The 24,241-nt window shown below is 35.5% G+C and overlaps 1 protein-coding gene across 1 annotated transcript in view; it reads left to right on the top strand.

The window, feature by feature from the left end:
- The window catches only part of AGTPBP1 (ATP/GTP binding carboxypeptidase 1), a 176,312-nt gene that overhangs the window by 32,348 nt on the left and 119,723 nt on the right, over positions 1-24,241 (top strand). Inside the window, 6 exon segments of the mRNA XM_082469598.1 lie at positions 8,984-9,108; positions 17,121-17,132; positions 17,135-17,214; positions 21,618-21,681; positions 22,092-22,238; positions 22,843-22,974. Coding sequence (XP_082325724.1) covers positions 8,984-9,108; positions 17,121-17,132; positions 17,135-17,214; positions 21,618-21,681; positions 22,092-22,238; positions 22,843-22,974 — 560 coding nt within the window.

Raw genomic sequence — 24,241 nt, 5'->3', positions numbered from 1 at the left:
CCCTCAGCAGTTGACCTTCTCTGTGATATCATAGAGATAATACAGTTTTTTTATCCTTATATTTCTTACACAAAATTTGCATACTCCCCTTTACTTGATTCTATCCTCTGTTTACCCTCCTGTTATTTACTGCAACAGAGGATGTGTCTCTTTTTTTGTTAAAGACTAGCACTGTCACCTGTGTTCTAGATTTCACCTCTCTCTTTCCTTCTCAGGGTCTTTTAATCATTAGTATTGTTCTGTATTGAATCTTTAACTCCTCCATTCCTTATCATTTAAACATGATCTAGGCTTTCCAATATTTAGACTCTGCTCTTCTGCTACTACTCAATTTATCTGATTTCCTCAAAAGCCAAAAAATTTGAAATAGCTTATAAATGAAATCTACATCTCATTTCACACTCTCTAATCACTCGTCTTTAGTTTCTGCCTTATCCACTACGCCAACAGTACCTATGAATTTTTAAACAGCTTTATTGAGATATAATCATCTTACAACAAGCTGTACATAGAGAGTACAGTTTGGTAAGTGTGGCCTATGTATAACTGGAATTATCCTCTCAATCAAAATACTGAACATATTTATCATGCTCAGATATCTCCTGGTGCCCTTTTGTAATCTTTCTCTCCCACGCCATCCTTCACTTCAGACAACCATTGATCTGCTTTCTGTCACTACAGAAGTGTTGGCTTTTTTAGAACTTAATATAAATGGGACCATACAGTATGTCTTTTTTGGGGGTGGGGGTAGAGGTAGAAGGTAGGGGTGTGGGTATGCCTTCTTTAATTCAGCACAGTTATTTTTGAGAATCATCTCTTGCAATCATACCTTTTTTTGATTAGTAAGTAGTATTCCATTGTGTTGATATACCACAATTTGTTTATCCATTCAACTTTTGGACATTTGGGTTGTTTCCAGTTTTTGGTTGTTACAAATAAAGCTGTTATGAACAGTTTTGGGCTTACACTTTATTTTCTATTAGCTAAATACCTAGGATTGGAATGGCTGAAGCATATGGTAGGTCTGTGTTTCTTTTTATGAAACTGCCAACGATCTGCTTTACAAAGACGTTAATACCATCTTCTATTCCCTGCAGCAGTGTATGAAAGTTCTAGTTCTACATTCTCAACAACACTTGGTATGGTCATTCTTTTTAAATTCTTAAATTCTTATGATCATTCTTTTAAAATTGTAGCCATTCTAATAGGGGTGTATTGGTATCTCATTGTGATTTTAATTTGCGTTTCCCTAATGACATGATGTTGAGCATCTTTTCATGCACTTATTGAAATATCTTTCCAAATCTTCCAGTTTTTGAAATTGTAGTGTTTCTTAATAGTTGAGTTTTAGAATTTTTTTTATATATTATGGATACAAGTCCTTTATCAGATATTTGAATTGCAAACATTTTCTTCCAGTCTTGTCTTTTCATATTCTGTGCAGTAGCTTTTAAGATAAGAAGTTTCAAATTTAGATGATTTCCATTTGCTTATTTGTTCTTTTATGGATTATGCTTTTAGAGTTGCATCTAAGAAATATTTGCATAACCCATATTACCAACGTTTTCTCTTATGTTTCTTCTAGAAGTTTTTATAGTTTTAGATTTTACATTTAGGTCTATGCTCCTTTCTGAGTTAATTTTTATATATGGTGCGAGGTATGGATAGAAGGTCTTTTTTTTTGTACATATGGATATCTGGTTGTTCAGCACCATTTTTAGAAAGACTATCCTTTCTCCACTGAGTTTCCTTTGTACCTTTATCAAAAATCAGTTATTTGTGGATGTGTAGGTCTGTTCTTATACTCTGTTTTGTTCCGTTGATCAACATGTCTATCTTAGTGCCTATACCTCACTGCTTGGATAATTGTTGCTTTATAATGAGTCTCAAGATTTAGATAGTGTTGGTCTGCCAACCTTTTTCTTTTTTCTAAAGTTTGGCCTATTTTAGGTTCTTTGCATTTCCATATGAATTTAGCATATAGATAGTGTTGATCTGCCAACCTTTCTCTTTTTTCTAAAGTTTGGCCTATTTTAGGTTCTTTGCATTTCCATATGAATTTAGCATCAGTCTGACAATTTCTACACGACAGCCTGTTGGTATTTTGATTGGGATTGCCTTGATTCTGTAGATCATTTTGGGGAGAGTCTTGGTTATGAGTCTTGGTTAAGTCGAAAACTTTGATATATTTTAATGAATTTTTTTGCTGTCAGATGTTTATATCTTATTTATGAAGACGTTTACTATCTGTATTCAATTTACATTTTAAGATGAAAAGGTAATAAAATTTATTTATAATGTGAAGATAGGTTCTTTAGCCCTTGCACTTCCTTGGGAAATTATTTGTTGTAAGATAATATCTATACACCATTGAGACTTTTGTAACATACAAAAAAATTATGTTTTTAGGGAAATAGCTGTAAGGCTGAATGTAAACTCAAAGAATCAAAAGCAGTAGGAGACCACTACAGTGAAACAAATATTTGAGTGATAGTGTCTTTAAAATATACACTGGAAAGTTAACTCGATTTGATGTATTTCACATTGATCATATTTTCAATTCCATGATTTTTTTTACATAAAGTAATTAACATTTGCAGTTATAAATGGAACCTCCCGAGGTTGGTCTTGGTCTCATTTTGATTCATCTAAAAATAGGGCAAGGCAGGGAAGATAAATCCTTGTCTGAGCCTCTTTATTTAACAATTTTCTGCTCTGCTGTGTAGCTCAGATTGTTCATTGAATAGCTGTATAGCTTTTGTTTTTTCCTTTATCCTTGGATTTTCCAAAGTCTAAAAATCATTCAGTAGGTAGAGCTGCCCTCTGGTGTTCACCCTGCAGTTCTCTCAACATTAGTGTCAACAGCCTTAAATTTTTAGATCTGAGTTGGGGGTGGCTTGGAATATTTTGTTCAGTTTTTATTCTGTCAATGAGAAAAGTGAAAATAGGGAAATCAACTTGCCTACGTTCTTAATTTACATTTGTTTACCGTCCTTCAAAAAATTCATGGCATCTATCCATCTATAGTTTGTAAGAGCATGATTCTTAGAAAGAAATCACTTAGTTGCAAGTTGTTTTACTTTGATAGTGGTGTAATTTAATTTAAAATTCAAACTCTTACTTTGGAATGAAATAGAGCATGTGTTATGATCAGTGTGTTTTGTATGTTTTTGAATATTTTTAATAGTAGATGTTTTATTAGCTACTGAAAAATGCTAACAGATGACCTTTAAGAGAAAAATAACTGGAGAAAGCTAAACAAAAAAAACCACTCAATTATTAAATTTCAGAATCCTGGTTTCCATAATGCAAATTTTTCTTAAATCTAGGTTACAGAATTGTTTTTAAAGATGTATTTGCTGTCTAGTATGCAGACTGTGGTGTCTTAATACCATTTCTTACCAAAAAGAACCAGGGCTTTTTGGAGAAAGGGTCGATTCCAGATCAGAGCACAAAATGTGCAAGATAAGTTGAGAACAATAGTTCTCAAACTTTTTGTCTAAGAACCCCCTTGTGCTCTTAAATTAATGACTCCAAAAAGCTTTTGTTGAATGTGCGTTATTTTTTATCTATTGATATTTACCATATTATAAATTAAAACTGAGAAATTAAAAAATTTGTATTCATTTAAAAATAACAGTAATAAACCCATTGCATAATAACATAGTAATATTTTATATTAAAATAACTAAATTGTGAAAAATATTTAGAAGGTGGCATGTTTTATTAAATTTTTGCAAATCTCTTTAATGTCTGGCTTAATGGAAGACAGCTAGATTCTCTTATCTGCTTCTGAGTTCAAACTGTCATACATACATCAATATACATATTGTATATAGTACACACATATGTTATACATACATATATGTTTTTGTGTGTATTCGTGTTGTTAAAGTATATGACTACAATATGGGCTCACATAGATATATATTTAGAAAAGGAAGGAATACTTGAATAAAAGGCCTTTTCAGATAATTGTGGCTAATTGTCTTTTGATTTATGATGGAGGAAAATAAAGTTGTGTGTTCAGTATTTGGAGAGAAACAGTAAAAATGTGATTAAAGCAAGAATAATAATTATAGGTGAGGAATAAACATTTCTGAATGATAACAATGTACTTTAGAAATAAAGCCATATTGTTTGAAATTCACATTGAAGTGGATGTTCTTTGATACTACACTAAAACTTGATAAGTGGTAGTTTCTTAAAGGTTAGTTGCACTGTGGAATCAGAAGCCACATATGTGAACTTTTTGTTTTCTTTTACATTAAAATCCATTGTTCTCTTTTGCATATTGCCTGGTTATTTTTCTCATGTCTGAATTTGTAACATCACACATTGGTCAGTGTTTGGAACATATTGATTCAGTGAGTTATGCAGACCTTCTAAATATTGACGGTGTTTATTACACAGTTTAAAAAAATTACATTTACTAATATCACCAGTGATTTTATCAGAAAATTCTTTAAGTAGGGGGAAGCTGTCAAGGTCATGATGGTAGATCTTTGTTTTCCAAGATTCTAATTTTTGCTTGAAAGTTCACATTTAATCATTGGTAACAAATCTATCAGTTGTTTCCTTGAAATGATAGACTCACTTTGTTTATTGCCAAGAAAATGTATGCCAGGATACCCCAGTGCGAATAATTATTGTCAGTTGTTTTTTTAAAGTAAAAATGATGTTCTATGGAAAAAGTAACTAGTTCAGCTTGCAGTTTAAACAACCACACAAGTGTTTTCCCTCAACCATCATATTTCATTGTGCAGCTGAAATGTCTTATGTGCACACAGAATATTAAAAAAATGTATACTCATAGGTGAAACTGGCATTTTTGTTTTTAACTGTGAGTGCATGTTGGTGAAGAACATGGTGACTGCTAGTTATCACACAGTGACTACAGTTTGGTGGCACTGTCTTGATTGTATCATGTGCCAGCACTTTATCCACCATTGCCTTAAGATCAACAATGTAAATGTCAACACTGTGTCAAAGGTAAATAGTGTCTTAGTATTTTTATGAAAATAGTTTTTGACCTCACAGATTTTCTGAAAGAGTCTCAAGTACTCAGTTTTGTAGCGCATACTGAGAACTGCTGGCCTAATAATAGTCTTGTTATATCAGAAATCCAGGAAGCTATCAAAGACTAGGATCATAACAAAAGGACTTGGGAGCCCACATGAAGAGGCTCCCACTGATCAAAGATGGGGCAATTTGAGCATTAATAACTACAGTGGATAAAATGTATCATATGCGTTTAAATCTGTGAGTACATATTGATACATGAAATCAAAATACTTCATTGATTACTTGGGGAGGACTTTTGGAAATGAACTCATTCTTCTGAAAACTGGTAAATAAAGATAAATTAAAAATCCAGCATTTATTTTGCTTTTATTTGATGAATTATACCTCTGGATAATTAAATAAGGGATTTTTCTTTTTATGGAGTTGTCTTAGTTAAGAAGTAGAAGGTATGGAAATGATAGAGTATCAGTGCTTTTCAACTCCTAATAAAGTAATGGATCTAGACAGTGGTAACTAGTGACTGCTTATATTACAAAAGTAAGATAACCAGACCCTGTTTGCCTCCTTATGGAAGATTACAGTACCACTTATAAAGACTTCATGTCACCAAATCAGGCCTTGATCAGATGAGACCTTTAAATTCGACTACCAGTTTACAAAAAATAAAGATAGACAAACATATTAATGATACCATTGTTGGGGAGGGGAAAATATATGTACACACACACACATACACACACACACACACACACACACTAAAGAATATATTGTATTGAATTTGTATATTTTAAAACTTTATGTTAATATCATACTGTATACATTTTGAGTTGTTTTTTTCATTTAGAGATTTATACATAGTGATATATATTTTCATTTCCATACTATGCTGGCTATTTGCAAAATTAGGAAATATTGTATTATTTTATTTTAGTTACATTCTTAAATAGTATGCTCAATATGTTTTTTTCATCCTCCAGATACTTTTTCAGATGAAGTACCTCCAAATTTAAAGCATTGAGTCTAGTTGTTAATCTAAAAATAGTATAAATATACTGTTTTCCATATGCTTCTTCATTTTTTTGTTCATTCTGAATATAGCTGTGTATTGCCTATTCTGTGCTAGCCACTGTTCGAAATACTACATATATAGAATAAGACATGCAAGGTCTTTACCTTTGTGAAGCTTACATTGTTGGACACATTTTAATATTGGAAGCCGAAGGGCTGGTGGAGAAGTGGGGACATCTTCAGGTTGTAACCTGAAATGAGAAGGAGCCAGCCATATGAAGAACTGGCAGAAATTATCCTCTAGGTTGAGAGGACAGCAAATATAAAGACCTTGAGATTGGGAAAAAACTTGCTATATTTAAGGAAATGGTAGAAGGCCAGTGTGTTTGGATCCCGGTATGAGGGCAGCAAGAATGAAAGCAGATTATTTAGGGTGCTGTAATTGCCAAGTGAGAAATGATGATTGCTTGGACTTGGGTAGTAATAATGATGAGATGTGGAGAGAAGTGGATGGATTTGAGGTGTTTTAGAGATGGAGCTAATATTGAGTTGGGCATGGGAAAGGGAGTTTAGATTTTTGTCTTGAGCAACTGATGGTTTCATATGAGTTTGGGAAAGTTAAGGTTTGGAAGAGGAGCAGGTTGAGGCTGGAGTTGAATGTAGGAGCCAGGCAGCATATCAATTTTAATCTAACCCCCAGCTGTGGGGTTAGATGAGATTGCTCGGGGCAGTAGAATGGAGAGAGTGAAGGGAAGAGGGCTGGGGATAGAGTGTGGGGGGTCCTCAGCATCTAGAGGTTTGTTGGAGGAGGAGCCAGTAGAGTCGATCTAAAAGAAGTGGCGATAGGAAGAAAATCAGGAGAATATGGAGCCATTGAAGCCCAAGGGAGAAAGTGAAGAAAGAAGGAGCTGATTGGGATAGGGCTGAGATTCTGAATCTGACAAGGAAAGAAGTGACCACAGAAGGTTTTGGGGAGACCTCAGAGTGCAGAAGCCAAACTAGTAGTTTGAAAAAGTGAACAACATGTGAGGAAATGGAGAGGTCAAGTACAGACATTTCCTTCAAGGAGTAGCAGAGAAATGGGGTGGTAACTAGTGGGAGCTCCTGGATCATATTGTGTGCCAATGGGTATGATCCAGTTGAAAGGGAGAGCTAAATGATGAATCAGAGAAAGATTAATTGAAGGAACAAATACATTGGGAATGCAAGAAGGGCTGGGGTCAGGCATGCCAGTGGAGGGATTGTTGTTTGAGTCTCAACATACCGGCCGAAGAGAGCCTTTTAAAAGCAAGTCAGGGCTTCCCTGGTGGTGCAGTTGTTGAGAATCCATCTGCCAGTGTAGGGGACACCGGTTCAAGCCTTGGTCCGGGAAGATCCCACATGCCGTGGAGCAACTAAGCCGGTGCGCCACAACTACTGAGGCTGTGCTCTAGAGCCCGTAAGCCACAACTACTGAAGCCCTCGTGCCTAGAGCCCATGCTCCGCAACAAGAGAAGCCACCGCAATGAGAAGCCTGCGCACCACAACAAAGAGTGGCCCCCGCTCGCTGCAACTAGAGAAAAGCCCGTGAGCAGCAACAAAGACCCAACACAGCCAAAAATAAAATAAATAATAAATAAATAAATAAAAGCAAGTCAGATCACATCACTCTTCTCCTCAAAAACTTCCCGTCTCACCTAGTTGAAAAAAGTCAACGTTTTTACAGTGGCCTATAAGGCTCTAAATGATTGTGCTCTCTTCTACCCAACCCTCAACTCTGACCTCATCTTTTACCGATATTCTCCTTTAAGTCTGCTGTGGCCATCTCACTCTTAATTGAATACAGCAGGCATGGTCCTGCCTTGGTGTTTTGATGATTGTGACTCTGTCTTCTGGTCAGCTCTTTCTGTGGGTATCTGCACCGTTCACTCTCTTACTCCTTTCCGGCCTTTCCCTAAATGGTACCCTCTCAAAGTTTTTCCTGACCACCCTGTCTAAAATTGCAACCTTCCGTGCCCTTGCATCTTTTATTCCCACAACCCGCTTTTCTCCATAGTGCTTCCTACCTCCTTCATACTATATAATTATTTATGTATTTAATTTGTCCCATTAGAATGTTCACTCTGAGGGGCAGGAATTTTTGTTCATTTTGTTTACTGTTGGCAGTACCTAGAATAGCACCAAATGTGCAAATGTATAATGAATGGGAATAAAGAAAGAATGTGGGTAGAGAATCAGAGAGGTTTAAGGAACTGTTGGTGGGAAAATGAATGTATTCTTATTTGATTTTATAATAGTTATGAAGTAGGGTACCAACTGAGAATGGAGTGGGTTAGAAGGGATGGTTAGAGTTTTGAGGAGAGCATAGGATGTATAAAAAGTCTGCTTGGAGAGCGGAAAGGTGAATTGTCAGAATGTGATAAAAGATTGCTGGATAGGGTTGAATGCACATTTGTGGTTTCCTGAAATAGAATGTTTCTCACGTAAATCAACAGAACATTAGCAATGTTAAGCTCTAACACAGAGTAAGGAAATGTGACATGTGTAAATGCTTAATGTTTTTAGAAGGGTAGAATTTTGTTTTGATTTGTTTTTTAAAATATTTATTTATTTATTTTTGGCTGCGTTGGGTCTTTGTTGCTGCGCATGGGCTTTCTCTAGTTGCGGTGAGCGGGGGCTACTCTTTGTTGCGGTGCACGGACTTCTCATTGCGGTGGTTTCTCTTGTTGTGGAGCACCGGCTCTAGGCACGCGGGCTCAGTAGTTGTGGCACACGGGCTTAGTTGCTCCGTGGCATGTGAGATCTTCCCGGACCAGGGCTCAAACCCGTGTCCCCTGCATTAGCAGGCAGATTCCCAACCACTGTGCCACCAGGGAAGCCCCTTGATTTGTTTTTAACACTGATCTTTATAGTATTTTATTTGCAATTGATGTAGAATGTGCCCTAATTTAAAGTAACATTCTTTTTTTAGCCTTGCAAGTAACTCTCGGATTGTGGGACTCCTGGCTCAGCTGGAGAAGATCAATACTGAATCTACAGAATCAGATACTGCCAGACATGTTACATCAAAAATTCTTCATCTGGCTCAGAGTCAAGGTGAACTTTAATCTCTTATTTTTGGAATGCTTTCTTAATTCTTTAAAAGTAGATGCTGAGAATGTTCAAACTTTTGATAAATACATGGTTTTATGTAAAAATTGAACTTTCTCCCATAGACTCAAGATGTAGAAAAGTGAATAACTGTGGAAGAAATTGATCGTCAAGGCATTGTTTCTAAAAAATGATTATGAGTTTACTTATGTGTGACTGCCCCCCTTTCCCCAATTTTCAGACAACACCTAATTCCAGTACTACTTTTTCTAGAATGTTGACAAAAAGATGGCAGATATTATGTTGGTTATTAGTGTTGTTCCCCACTTTGAAATGCAAGCCCTGTCATTCAGTGATTGGGTGACCTTAGGGAAGTTTTGAATCTCTAGGACTTAGCTGCACCATCTCTGAAATAGAGATAAGAGATATCATGTAATTATCATGTAATTTACATGAGAAGCATGTAAAAATAATGTTAAAAATGTTCAATAAATATCTGTAATTAGGCATAATTTATCTGTTTTATGAAGGTAGTACTACTGAGTTGGTATCAAAACCTTGACAGAGTACAGGAGAAGAAAAGTATTAACTTTGCACTCAGGAACCTAAATTTGAAAAATCCCAAATAAAACATTAATGAATTAAGTCCAATTATAATATCAGGAAATATATCAGTGTAGCATTATTTGGACAGGTTGAATAAAATCCATGTGATTATCTCAATAGGAGCTAAAAAAGAAATTTAAGATTCCAAAATCTGTGCTTGATTAAAAAAAAAAAACCTTGATTTTTCTTTTTCTAAATAAGGGTAAACCAGTAGCTACCTTTATATTTAACAGTGACACATTGAAGGCATTCTGTTAAAATTAAGATCCAGACAATTCACAATTATTTTAATTAATTTATTTTTTTATTATTTCATTATTCTGGAGGTGTAGGTCATTGAAATATTGTGCTTATCAACTAAGGTAAATGTATACGGATGGTCACTGTATTAGTGCAAAGATAGATAGATGTACCATGTATATTCATTGTATTTGCATATGAAATAACTCCTTAAAACAAACAAAACACCCCAGCAAAACAAAGAAGACAAATTCTCCGAACCTATAGATACTACTTGCGTATAATTGCTCTCACCACTGTAGACTCTTCCCATCATAGTCTAGAAGTCCTGACTCCAACATCACTACTGAAAATGCCCCTAGTCATACCACTACCAGAGATTGTCCTTTTCCCCACACTGCCACCCACAAATGGGGAAACCAGCCCCTGAATACTGCCCCCTGGGGTTGTATAATACAGTGACTCTGTTTATAGTTAACACAGTGTAAATTAGTAGTGAAAGATTGTCCCGGCATTATTTATAGGATAATCCAGTTGTCTATCCATTTGAGAGAGAAAGATTAGGAATTTACAGCTCAAAGAAGAGGAAATGCAAATAACCAGTAAACATATGAAAAGGTTCTTTACTTTCTTAAAAGTCAGGAATTACTAATGAAAACAACTAAGGTATTTCTCACTACTTAGATTGGCAGAAATTAGAGAATGGCAATATCCAGTGCTGTTGAAGGCATGGAAAATAGGGTATTCTCATACACTGTAGGTGGTACAATAATTATTATAAACTTTGGAGGAAAGAATCTGGCAATGTTTATTAAAATTTAAAGTGCACCTGCTATTTTACTTAATGCTTTCACTCTCAGAAATCTGAGTGAAATAAAAATCTTATTATATAAAAGAATATTTGGAGGTGTTTATTTCAGTGTTTGTAAAGTCAAAGATCAAGAAACAACCTTAAATATCCAACTATGGAGAATGGTTGAATTAATTTTGATGTAACTGAACTGTGGGACATTATAACTACATTATACAGCTATTATCAATAATAAATTATTTATAATATATGCTGTGGTTCATATGTGGAACTACAGGCATACCTCAGAGATATTGTAGGTTCGATTTCAGACTACCGCAATAAAGCAAATATTGCAGTAGGGTGAGTCACATGAAGTTTTTGGTTTCCCAGTGCATATTAAAGTTACGTTTACACTGTACTGTAATCTATTAAGTGTGCAATAGCATATGTCTAAAAAAATGTACATACCTTAATTAAAAAATACTTTATTGCTTAAAATGTAAGCCCTCAGTGAGTCATAATCTTTTTGCTGTTGGAGTGTCTTGCCTCAATATTTAAGGTGGCTGACTGAGGTGGTGCTTGCTGAAGGCTGGGGTGGCTGTAGCAATTTCTTAAAATAAGACAGTGAAGTTTGCCACACATCACTCTTTCACGAGTGATTTCTCTATAGCATGTTGTGCTGTTTGATAGCATTTTACACACAATAGAACTTCTTTTAAAACTGGAATTAATCCTCTCAAACCCTACTGCTGCTTTATCAACTAAGTTCTTGTAGTGTTCTAAATCCTTTGTTGTCACTTCAGCAATCTTCACCAGGAGTAGATTCCATCTCAAGACCACTTCCTTTGCTTATCCATAAGAAGCAGCTCCTCATCTGTTAATATTTTATCGTGAGATTACAGGAATTCAGTCATATCATCAGGATCCACTTCTAATTCTAGTTCTCTTGCTGTTTCCACCACATCTGCAGTTATTTCCTCCTCTGAAGTCTTGAATCCCTCAAAGTCATCCATGAGGGTTGGAATCAACTTCTTTGAAACTTCTGTTTATGTTGATGTTTTGACCTCTTCCCATGAATCACAGATGTTCTTAATGGCATCTAGAATGGTCAATTCTTTACAGATTTTAACTGACTTTGCTCAGATCCATCAGAGGAATCACTACCTATGACAGCTATAGCCTTATGAAATGTATTTCTTAAATAAGAAGACGTGAAAGGCAAAATTACTCCTTGATCCATGGATTGCAGAGTGGATGTTGTGTTAGCAGGCATGAGAACAACACTAATCTTGTATCTCTTCATCAGAGTGACAAGGTGCATTGTTAGTGAACAGTCCCATTTTGAAAGGAATCTTTTTTTCTGAGCCAGTAGGTCCCAACAGTGGGCTTTAAAATATTCAGTAAGGGCTTCCCTGGTGGCGCAGTGGTTGAGAATCTGCCTGCCAATGCAGGGGACGCGGGTTTGAGCCCCGGTCTGGGAAGATCCCACATGCCGCGGAGCAACTCGGCCCGTGAGCCACAATTACTGAGCCTGCGCATCTGGAGCCTGTGCTCGGCAACGAGAGGCCGCGATAGTGAGAGGCCCGCGCACCGCGATGAAGAGTGCCCCCCGCACCGTGATGAAGAGTGGTCCCTGCTTGCCACAACTAGAGAAAGCCCTCGCACAGAAACGAAGACCCAACACAGTCATACATACATAGAAAGAATGTAAGCAGACAAGAATAGCATTAAAAAAAAAAATTAAAAAAAAAATAAAATAAAATATTCAGTAAACCATGTTGTAGACAGATGTGCTATCATCCAGGCTTCATTGTTCCATTGATACAATACAGGCAGAGTAGATGAAGCATAATTATCAAGGGCCCTAGGATTTTTGGAATTGTAAATGAGCATTGGCTTCAACTTCAAGTCACGAGATGCATTAGTCCCTAATGAGAGAAGCTTTGAAGCCAGGCATTGACTTCTCCCTAGTTATGAAAGTCCTGGATGGCATCTCTTCCGATATAAGGCTATTTTGTCTACATTGAAAATCTGCTGTTTCGTGTAGCCAACTCACTGCAGCTTCTACATCAGCACTTGCTGCTTTACTTTGGGCTTTTATGTTATAGAGATGGCTTTTTTCATTGAACCTCATGAGTCAACCTCTGCTAGCTTCAAACATTTCCTCTGCAGAAAAAGGTATTCCATGCAAATGGAAATCAAAAGAAAGCCAGGGTAGCAATATTTGTATCAGACAAAAAGACCATTACAAGAGACAAAGAAGGACTTAACAAGATGATCAAGGGATCAATTCAATTGTAAATAAATTTACACCCAATATAGGAGCACCTAAATACATACAGCAAGTATTAACAGGCATAAAGGGAGAAATGGACAGTAACACAGTAATAGTAGGGGGCTTTAACACTCCACTTACATCAAGTGACATATCATCCAGACAGAAAATCAATATGGAAACACTGACCTTAAATGACACATTTAAACAAATGGACTTGATAGATATATATAGAACATTCCATCTGAAAGCAGCAAAATACATTCTTTTCAAGTGCACATGGAACATTCTCCAAGATAGTTCATATGCTAGACCACAAAATAAGCCTAGGTAAATTTAAGAAAATTGAAATCATACCAAGTATCTTTTATAACCACAATGTTATGAGTCTAGAAATCAACTACAAGGGAAAAAAAACTGCGAAAACCACAAATATGTGGAGGTTAAACAATACGTTACTAAACAAGAAATGGATCACTGAAGAAATCAAAGAGGAAATCATAAAATACCTGGAGACAAATGAAATGAAAATAATGGTCTGAAATCTATAGGATGCAGTAAAAACAGTTCTCAGAGGGAAGTTTGTAGTGATACAAGCTTAGCCCAGGAAACAAAAATCTCAAATAACCTAACCTTACATGTAAAGGAACTAGAAAAAGAAAGAACAAATGAAACCCAAAGTTAGTAGAAGGTAAGAAATCATAAAGATCAGAGCAGAAATAAATGAAATAAGACTTAAAAAAATTAGAAACAATGAGTGAAAATAAGAGCTGGTTCTCTGAAAAGATAAACAAAATTGATAAGCCTATAACCAGATACATCAAAAAAAAAAAGAGTGCTCAAATTGATAAAATCAGAAATGAAAAAGAAATTACAACTGAAACCACAGAAATACAAAAGCTCATAAGAGACTACTATGAACAACTATATGCCAATAAAATGGACAACCTAGGAAAAATGGGCAAATTCTTAGAAACGTACAATCTCCCAAGACTGAACCAGGAAGAAACAGAAAATATGAACAGACCAATTACCAGTGATGAAACTGAATCAGTAATTAATACACTCCCTACAAACCAAAGTCCTGAATCAGATGGCTTCACAGGTGAATTCTGCCAAATATTTAGAGAAGAGTTAATACCTATCTTTGTGAAACTACTCCAGAAAATTGCAGAGGAAGGCATGCTTCTGAACTCATTCTACAAGGTCAGCATTACCCTAATAGCAAAACCAGACAAAGATATCACAAAAAAACAAAATTACAGGCCCATCTCACTGATGAACATAGATGCAAAAATCCTCACCAAAATATTAGCAAATTGAATCCAACAATACATTAAGAGGATCATACACCATGATCAAGTGGGATTTATCTCAGGGATGCAAGGATGCTTCACTGTCCACAAATCAAACAGTGTGATACACCACGTTAACAAATTGAAGAATAAAAGCCATATAATCATCTCAATAGATGCAGAAAAGCTTTTGACAAATTTCAACATCTACTAATGGTAGAAACTCTCGGGCTTCCCTGGTGGTGCAGTGGTTGAGAATCCGCCTGCCAATGCAGGGGACACGGGTTCGAGCCCTGGTCTGGGAAGGTCCCACATGCCGCAGAGCAACTGGGCCCATGAGCCACAACTACTGAGCCTGCGCGTCTGGAGCCTGTGCTCCGCAACAAGAGAGGCCATGACAGTGAGAGGCCCGCGCACTGCGATGAAGAGTGGCCCCCGCTCACCGCAACTAGAGAAAGGCCTCGCACAGAAACAAAGACCCAACACAGCCAAAAAAAAAAAAACAAAAAAACTCTCCAGAAAGTGGGCGTAGAGGGAACATACCTCAACATAATAGAGGCCATATGTGATAAGGTCACAGTTAACATCATACTCAGTGATGAAAAGCTGAAAGTATTTTCTTTAAGATCAGGAACAAGACACGGATGCCTACTCTCACCACTTTTACTCAACATAGTTTTAGAAGTCCTAGCCACAGCAATCAGAGAAGAAAAAGAAATAAAAGGAATCCAAATTGGAAAGGAAGAAGTAAAATAGTCACTGTTTGCAGATGACATGATGCTATACATAGAAAACCCTAAAGATGCTACCAGAAACTACTAGAGTTCCCCAATGAATTTGGTAAAGTTGCAGGATACAAAATTAATATACAGAAATCTGCTGAATTTCTGTACACTAACAACAGAATATCAGAAACAGAAATTATGGAAACCATCCCATTTATCATCACATCAAAAAGAGTAAAACACCTGGGAATAAACCTACCTAATAAGGCAAAAGACCTGTACTCTGAAAACTATAAGACACTGATGAAAGAAATTGAAGATGACAAAAATAGATGGAAAGATATACCATGTTCATGGATTGGATGAATCAGTATTGTTACAATAACCATACTACCCAAGGTGATGTACAGATTCAGTGAAATCCCTATCAAAATACTAATGGCATGTTTCACAGAACTGAAACAAATAATTTCAAAATTTGTATGGAAACACAAAAGACCCCAAATTGCCAAAACAATCTTGAGAAAGAAGAACAGAGCTGGAGGAATCACACGCCCAGACTTCAGACTGTACTACAAAGCAACCGTAATCAAAACAGTATGGTATTGGCACAGAAAACAGACATGTAGATCAATGGAACAAGATAGAGAGGCCAGAAATAAACCCAAGTACTTAATCTATGACAAAGGAGGCAAAAATATACAATGGAGAAAAGACAGCCTCTTCAATAAGTGGTGCTGGGTAAACTGGACAGCTGCATGTGAAAGAATGAAATTAAAACATTCTTTAATGCCATATACAAAAATAAACTCAAATTGGATTAAAGATCTAAATGTAAGATTGGATACTATAAAACTCCTAGAGGAAAACATAGGGAAAACACTCTGACATAAATCGCAGCAATGTTTTTTTGGATTCATGTCCTAAAGTAAAGTAAATAAAAGCAAAAATAAATAAATAAATGGGACGTAATTCAACTTAAAAGCAAAGGACACCTTTGACAAAACAAAAAAACAACCTTTTTTTTCTATTTATTGTGATGAAAAGGATCATCTAGTTTCCATTTCTACTGAAAGGGAGAAAATATTTGCAAATGATACGACTGATAAGGGATTAATATCTAATATATATAAACAGCTCATACAACTTCACATCACAAAAAAACCCAGACAGCCCAATTAAAAAATAGGAAGAAGAACTGAACAGACATTTTTCCAAAGAGAAAATGCAGATGGCCAACAGGCATATGAAAAGATGCTCAATATTGCTAATCATCAGTGAAATGTAGCTCAAAACCACAATGAGCTATCACCTCACACCTGTCAAATTGGCTATTATCAAATAGAACACAAATAACAAATGTTGGTGAGGATGTGGAGAAAAAACCCTTGTACACTGTCATTGGGAATGTAAATTGGTGCAACCACTGTGTAAAACAGTATGGAGCTTTCTCAAAAAACTAAAAATAGAGCTACCGTATGACCCAGCAATTCCACTCCCGGGTATATGTCCAAAAAACCCACAAAAACACTAATTTGAAAAGATATATGCACCCCAATGTTCATATCAGCATTATTTACAATTGCCAAGATATGGAAGCAACTTAAGTGTCCATCAACAGATGAATGGATGAAGAATATGTGATATACACACACAAGCACACAGACACACACAATGGAATACTACTCAGACATAAAAAAAGAACAAATTTTGCCGTTTGCAGCAACATGGATGGACTTGGTGGACATTATACTAAGTGAAATAAGTCAGACAAAAAAATACTGTATGATATAACTTAAATGTGGAATCTAAAATATATAACAAACTAGTGAATATAACAAAGAAGCAGATTCACGGATATAGAGAACAAACTAGTGTTGCCAGTGGGGAGGGAGGGAGGGACAATATAGTGGTGAGGAGTGGGAGGTCAAAGTATTTGATGTAAGATAGGCCACAAGGATATGTCGTATACCACGGGGAATATTATCTAATATAATATAATTATAACTAATATAATATCTAATATTAGTAAATATTAACTGTGTGATAAAACTATATGTAATTTTTTTTCTTTCATGTTTTAGAAGAAAATTTTTTTCCTACTTTTCAGAAAAAACAAGGAGAGAAATGACAGCCAAAGGTTCTACAGGAATGGAAGTTCTGCTGTCAACATTAGAGGTAACTCACTGACATGCTTTAATTATGTAGCTGTTAATAGCAACCAATACTGAGAGAAAAAAAAATGACAAAGTACAAAATTTTTATCCTAGAGGTAGAGCCAATGAATGGAAGTTTGTTTTCTTTTTTAAATTATTTGGAACGGGGATATAAACATTCCAGCATACATTAGATAAACCTCTAAGTGTATTTCCCTATGATTATAATGATAACCATATTTTAAATCTTTACATGCCATTCTAATTGGTAATAGAAAATAAAGCATTAGTTGCAAATAAATCTTTAGCATAAAATAAATGATTGAGGGACTTCCCTGGCGGTCCAGTGGTTAAGACTCTGCACTTCCACTGCAGGGGGCATGGGTTCGATCCCTGGTCAGGGAAGTAAGATCCTGCATAATGCGTGGTGTGGCCAAAAAAAAAAAAAAGGATTGAAATTGGAAATTCTCATTTATTTTGTTAGTTATACATTTATGATTAAGTTCACTTCATACATTGGTTGAATAACTATATTATATCGATATTAATTAAGTTTCAATGCTAGTATAACAGTTTGGGGTGGATCAGCAAGACATAGTCAGAATCAAGATTTTATATTTTATTCAGTGCAATGTTAAAAATAAGGAGTGAGTGAGTACATTGTATACCTTAGACTTAAACAATGTTATATGTCAGATTATATCTTAGTAGAACTGGAAAAAAAATGATCAGGGAGTGAGTTCATGTGTGTGTGTGTATGGTTTTTTTTGACTGTGCTGCATGGCTTGTGGGATCTTAGTTCCCTGACCAGGGATCGAACCTGTGCCCTCAGCAGTGAAAGTGTGAAGTCCTAACCACTGGACTGCCAGGGAATTCTCTGTTTTTTTTTTTGTTTTTGTTTTCTTTTAATTGAAGTACAGTATTGATTTATAATATTATATTTTTTATAGTTTCAGGTGTACGGCATAGTGATTCAGTATTTTTACAGTTTATACTCCATTAAACGTTATTACAAGATAATGGCTATAAATTCCCTTTGCTATACAATATATTCTTGTTGCCTATTTGTTTTATACCTAACTTTGTAACATTGTATTTGTAACTTCGTATTTGTAACTCAATTCTGTACCCCTAATGTGCCCCTCCACCATCTTCTCTCCCCACTGGTAACCACTAGTTTGTTTTTTGTATCTGTGAGAATGTTCCAATTTTGCTTTATACATTCATTTGTATTATTTTTTAGAGTTCACATATAAGTGATAGCATACAATATTTGTCTTTCTCTGTCTGACTTGTTTCACTAAGCATAAAATTCTCTAGGTCCGTCCACATTACTACAAATGGCAGAATTTCATTATTTTTTTATGGCTGAGTAATACTCTATTCTATATATATATATATACCACATCTTCTTTATCCATTCATCTGTTTATGGATACTTGGGTTGCTTCTATATCTTCTTGGCTATTGTAAATAGTACTGCTATGAACATTGGGGTGCATATATCTTTTCAAATTAGTGTTTTTGTTTTTTCTGGGTATATACTCAGGAGTGGAATTGCTGGGTCATTCTGTAGTTCTATTTTTAGTTTTGAGAAACCTCCATACTCTTTTCCACAGTGGCTGCACCAATATACATTTCCACCAACAGTGTACATGGGTTTTTTTCTCCACATCCTCGCCAACATTTGTTTTTTGTGTTCTTTTTGATGATAGCCATTCTGACAGGTGTGAGGTGGTATATCATTGTTGTTTTGATTTGCACTTCTATAATAATTATCCTTATTGTACATCTTTTCATGTGCCTTTTAATTTGTTGAGACTTGTTTTGTGGCCTGGCATGTGATCTATCCTAGAGAAGGTTCCATGTGCACTTGAAAAGATTATGCATTCTGCTGTTTCGGGATGTAACGTCCTGTAGATACCTATTAAGTCCAACTGGCCTCTGGTGTCATTTAAGACTACTGTTGCCTTTTTGATTTTGTGTCTGATGAGCTGTCCAGTGATGTAAGTGGGGTGTTAAAGTCTTCTACTATTATGTATTATTGTCAGTTTCTCCTATATGTCTGTTAGTCATCACGAATTATTAGAGAAATGCAAATCAAAATCACAATGAGGTATCACCTCACACTGGTCAGAATGGCCATCATCAAAAAATCTACAAACAATAAATGCTGGACAGGGTGAGGAGAAAAGGGAACCCTCTTGCACTGTTGGTGGGAATGTAAATTGATATAGCCACTATGGAGAACAGTATGGAGGTTCCTTAAAAAACTAAAAATAGAACTACCGTATGACCCAGCAATCCCACTACTGAGCATATACCCAGAGAAAACCATAACTCAGAAAGACACATGCACCCCAATGTTCATTGCAACACTATTTACAATAGCCAGGTCATGGAAGCAACCTAAATGCCCATCGACAGACGAATGGATAAAGAAGATGTGGTATATATACACAATGGAATATTACTCAGCCATAAATAGGAACGAAATTGGGTCATTTGTAGAGACGTGGATGGACCTAGAGGCTGTCATTCAGAGTGAAGTAAATCAGAAAGAGAAAAACAAATATATATTAACGCATGTATATGGACTCTAGAAAAATGGTACAGATGAACCTGTTTGCAAGGCAGAAATAGAGACACAGACGTAGAGAACAAACGGATGGACACCAAGGGGGGAATGGGGGGGTGGGATGAATTGGGAGATTGTGATTCACATATATACACTAATATGTATAAAATAGATAACTAATGAGAACCTGCTGTATAGCACAGGGAACTCCACTTCACTGTACAGTAGAAACTAATACAACGTTGTAAAACAACTATATCCCCTCCCCCCCCAAAAAAACTATAGGGTGCAAGATAGTTTTGTACAAGGATGTATTGTACAACATGGGGAATATAGCCAATATTTTGTAATAACTGTAAATGGAAAGTAACCTTTTAAAATTATATAAAACTTTTTAAAAATTAAAAACTGTATTCAAAAAAAAATTTATCCTACCTCCCTGGTAAATGAGATAACAGTGCAACTTCCATTCATATTCCAGTGGCCTGAAATCAGTCACATGGCCCAAACCTAATTGCAAAAGAGCTGGAAAATGTGGTTTGGCTGTGTACCCAGGAAGAAGATGAACACTTAGCAATATTGCTCCTGCCGCAGTCTATTCTTTTCTTTAACAAATGTTTGTCTCTCATTCTTCCGACTCTGTCCCCAGTAAGCCAGTGGTCCAGTTAACACCCCCAGTGCTAAGACGAGGGTCTCTGGTTAATGTGTGGTCCTTTTTCTGGTCTGGATTTGACTTTCTGGTTCCATTAATCTCTGCCCTTAAATGGTGAAGTAGAGGCAACACTTATTCCCTTTTGGAAAGGGGAAGAGCAAGAGTCCCATTCCAGTCACTGATACATCAATTCCGAAATTCCTCTAAATAAACACTGTAAAATCCTTCTACTCTGGGGATGAGGCAGTTCCTTGAATAGGCCACAGTTCTGCTGTCTGTGTGGTTTTCTTCATCCAAGCATTGCTTTTAGTAAGAGAAATATAACCAAAGTACAGTATTTAAACATTTTCTCTTATTAGATTGGTTGTTCAGACTTTGGGAAATAGTTACTTTTCTGCATTGTGGGTTGGAGTGTAAATTGCTCAATGAAGAGCAAGTTAGTAATATCTACTATCAAAATAAATGCCCATATCATTGACCCAGAAATTCCAGGAATTTATCCCATGTACAGTTGTACTTGCTTCCCTGTAAGTGTATGTACTTAGTTTTGGTTGCAATTTTTAATAGCAAAAGATTTAAAAAATTTAAATATCCCATTGATAGGTGACTGGTTGCATAAACAATGGTATTGCCATGCAGTGGAATATATCATGTGGCCCTTAAAAAAGGATGAAGAAACTATTTATTGACATGTAAAAATATCAGTATAAAAAATAGTTACCTATAGAGCAGTAATACCATTTGGAGAAATAAATCTATGTATACATGTATTTTTACATGGATTACTTTTACGTGTGCACACTATCTTGCTGGATACATAAGAAATTGATAATGCCGTTACTTTTTGAGAGGGGAGCTCACTGGATGGATAGTCACCATATATACATTGTAGTGCCTTTTATATTTTGATACATTTATTTGTATTATCTATTTGGTAGAAGTTGATGAGTTCAAATGACAAATTAATTCCTGTTGATAATAAGAAAATAATAGCTCAGATGATTTCCAAAAAATTTTAAGGGCAATAAGAAGAGACTGAAGTGATGTGTGAGAATAGTGAAAACCTGAATACGTTTATTCTTAGAGAAACCAAAAAGGTCATCTGTAAAATATAGGTGGTTCCTGACTGACAGAAAAAGTTTGGGAATCACAAATTTACAATGTTTTAATAAAGCAAATAAACTATTTATTTCAGAACACGAAAGATCTTCAAACTACTCTTAATATCTTAAGCATTCTTGTTGAGCTGGTGTCAGCTGGTAAGTTTTTGTTTCCTTTGGTGTAATTTCTGTTTGTAAACAATGATCAGAAATGCATCGTGTGTACTTTTTTTGGAATTTTCTGATACTCATACAGAGGCTATTCTGAGTATTGGAATTTGGAAGCGAAAATGTCATACTCTTGTTGTTGCTTTGTTTTTGGTATCTTCTGGTGTCCCTCAAACCCATGTGTTTTAGAGCCTTGAATGTAGAGTTTTGCATCACTTTTATTTACTGTCTGCGCTATTTTTTAAACTAACATAAATAAAATAAAATTTTATTTTGATACTATTTGTTTGCTCTCTGAAGTCATCACTTTTAATACTTCTTTAAAGCTAACAAGTTGTGATATCTAATATGTTACAGAAGAATTTGCGATTTCAACGTATTTCTTTCAAAAAACTTCTTAGGTGGAGGTCGAAGAGCGAGTTTCTTAGTCTCCAAAGGCGGTTCACAAATATTATTACAGTTACTTATGAATGCCAGCAAAGAATCTCCCCTGAATGAAGAGTTAATGGTGCAGATTCATTCCATTCTTGCAAAAATTGGACCGAAAGGTAAGGGTTTCATTTGTATGACTTTCAGGTGGAACTATTTTTGTTACATCAGTTCTGTGTGCCTTGAAACTGGTAAATTTTACAATCTAAAATGCTACTGCTTTTTCTTGGTCTGAGTCATGGAATGCTTTTTACAGTCAACTAGTGACCTGCAAGAATTTAGGATCCTAAATTTCTGAGTAATTCTATTGCATATGGTGGAAAAAGGAAGAAAAAATGCGTTAAAGTCAGAAGTGTGTCTTGGTGTGTGTGTCCCTGGCATATATATGTTATAAAAGATACACGTAACATGGATATTGTTGAGACCAGAAGGAGGGAGTGTGGATGGGAATGCTTTGAGGAGCATGCAGGTAGAATGTGTTTGCTTTTCATTAATAGTCATCTTATAGTCATGTCTCAGTGCCTAAAAAGCTTACAGACTAGTTAAGCTTTTAATCATAATCATATAAGAAAGTGATTACAGCTTTAATTATCTCAGATCAACTTTTAGTTGATAATATGAATTTATAATATTAGTTTTAGAAATTTAATCGTTTTATGACATTTCATTTTATTCAGAAGTTACATATGAATAAATTGTGTTTGTTCATTTTTTTTTAAACAGACAAAAAATTTGGAGTGAAAGCTAGAATTAATGGAGCTCTAAATATAACCCTGAATTTGGTCAAACAAAATTTGCAGAATCATCGCTTGGTTTTGCCTTGTCTTCAGCTTTTACGAGTATATTCTGCCAACTGTGAGTATTTCAGAGCAGCTTTTAGTTAGCTCAGTGTTGTGAAGTTAACACAAAATGAAAATTTTGTACTTTAACTCCATAAATCTCTAAAATTTGTGGACAAGGAAAGAGAATATTTAATATGGCTCTTTGTAATTCTAACCCCGCACCACAAAAGTGAGGTAGGGTAAGAAGGTGAGTTGACAAAATCTTCAGAATTCTCATAATTCCCCCAGTTTGTAAAGGCATGTAGTAAGGGGGATGATTAGGTGGCCCGTGGAAAAGATTTGGAGGAATATGAGGATATTGGCAGCTGGAAAAACTGCTATGCCTATTTGGATTTTCACAGATGAGAGGAAAATTGAGAAGGAAGGAATGCGGTGGCATAGTCACATGGAGCTAATTCTCTTCAGTAATGAATAGGGAAGTAGCAGAACCGAAAATAAATAGCACAGGAGACTCTGAGGAAGCTGGAGAAAACAGTAATCACAGGGAGAGAGTCTCAGATGAAGTGTCTCCCAATGGGCACGCACACACACACATACACACATTCTCTCCCTCTCTCACTAATGTATTAGGTCCCAAGCCCCTGAGGTATGGATTTTCTTCTATTCCCTGACTATGGGTTTGGAATGATTAACAAAACACCCAGAATTGAGACTGTACAGTATATATTATTGCAGAACATCATCACAAAATAATGATAATCAAAGTGGTAGATGTGTGTGTGTGTGTGTATTTATTTATCTGTATCTATACTTTGACAGTATAGCTAAAGGTGTACTCACAGGAAAATAGTTTTGAACACTTAAGTAATTAACACTTAAATAATTAAGAAGTGCATAAGGAAATGAATTAATTGTTTAAACAAAGAAATTAGGAAAAGAGCAATAAACATAAGGGAAGCAGAGGAATGAAATTGTAAAGAAAAAATACGTTATGAAGTCTTCAAAAGTTGATTTAAAAAATAAAACAGATAAACCACTGAATGAAGGAAAATGGAAGACAAAACAGACTAAAATTAGAAGCGATAATGGAGTAATAAACAGATATAGAGGAAATTAAAATTGTCATACAAAACTTGAGGAACTACATTTTTGGTGGCATTTTATTTAAGCACCAGGAGGCCAGTAAACAGTGTATCTATAATTTTTAAATAATATTTGTTCAGGATTGAAAATGTTAGGCACAATTTTCTGGTTAGGTAATTATTTGCATGTTCTGTCTAAAGTTGTTACCTGTTTTTCCCTACTGCAGTCGCTTTAGTTAAGGTTCTCATTACCTCTCA

The sequence above is a fragment of the Balaenoptera physalus genome, assembly GCF_965194825.1.
Source record: "Balaenoptera physalus genome assembly, chromosome: 7".
Lineage (NCBI taxonomy): Eukaryota > Metazoa > Chordata > Mammalia > Artiodactyla > Balaenopteridae > Balaenoptera > Balaenoptera physalus.
This window is presented reverse-complemented; position numbering and strand designations above follow the sequence as displayed.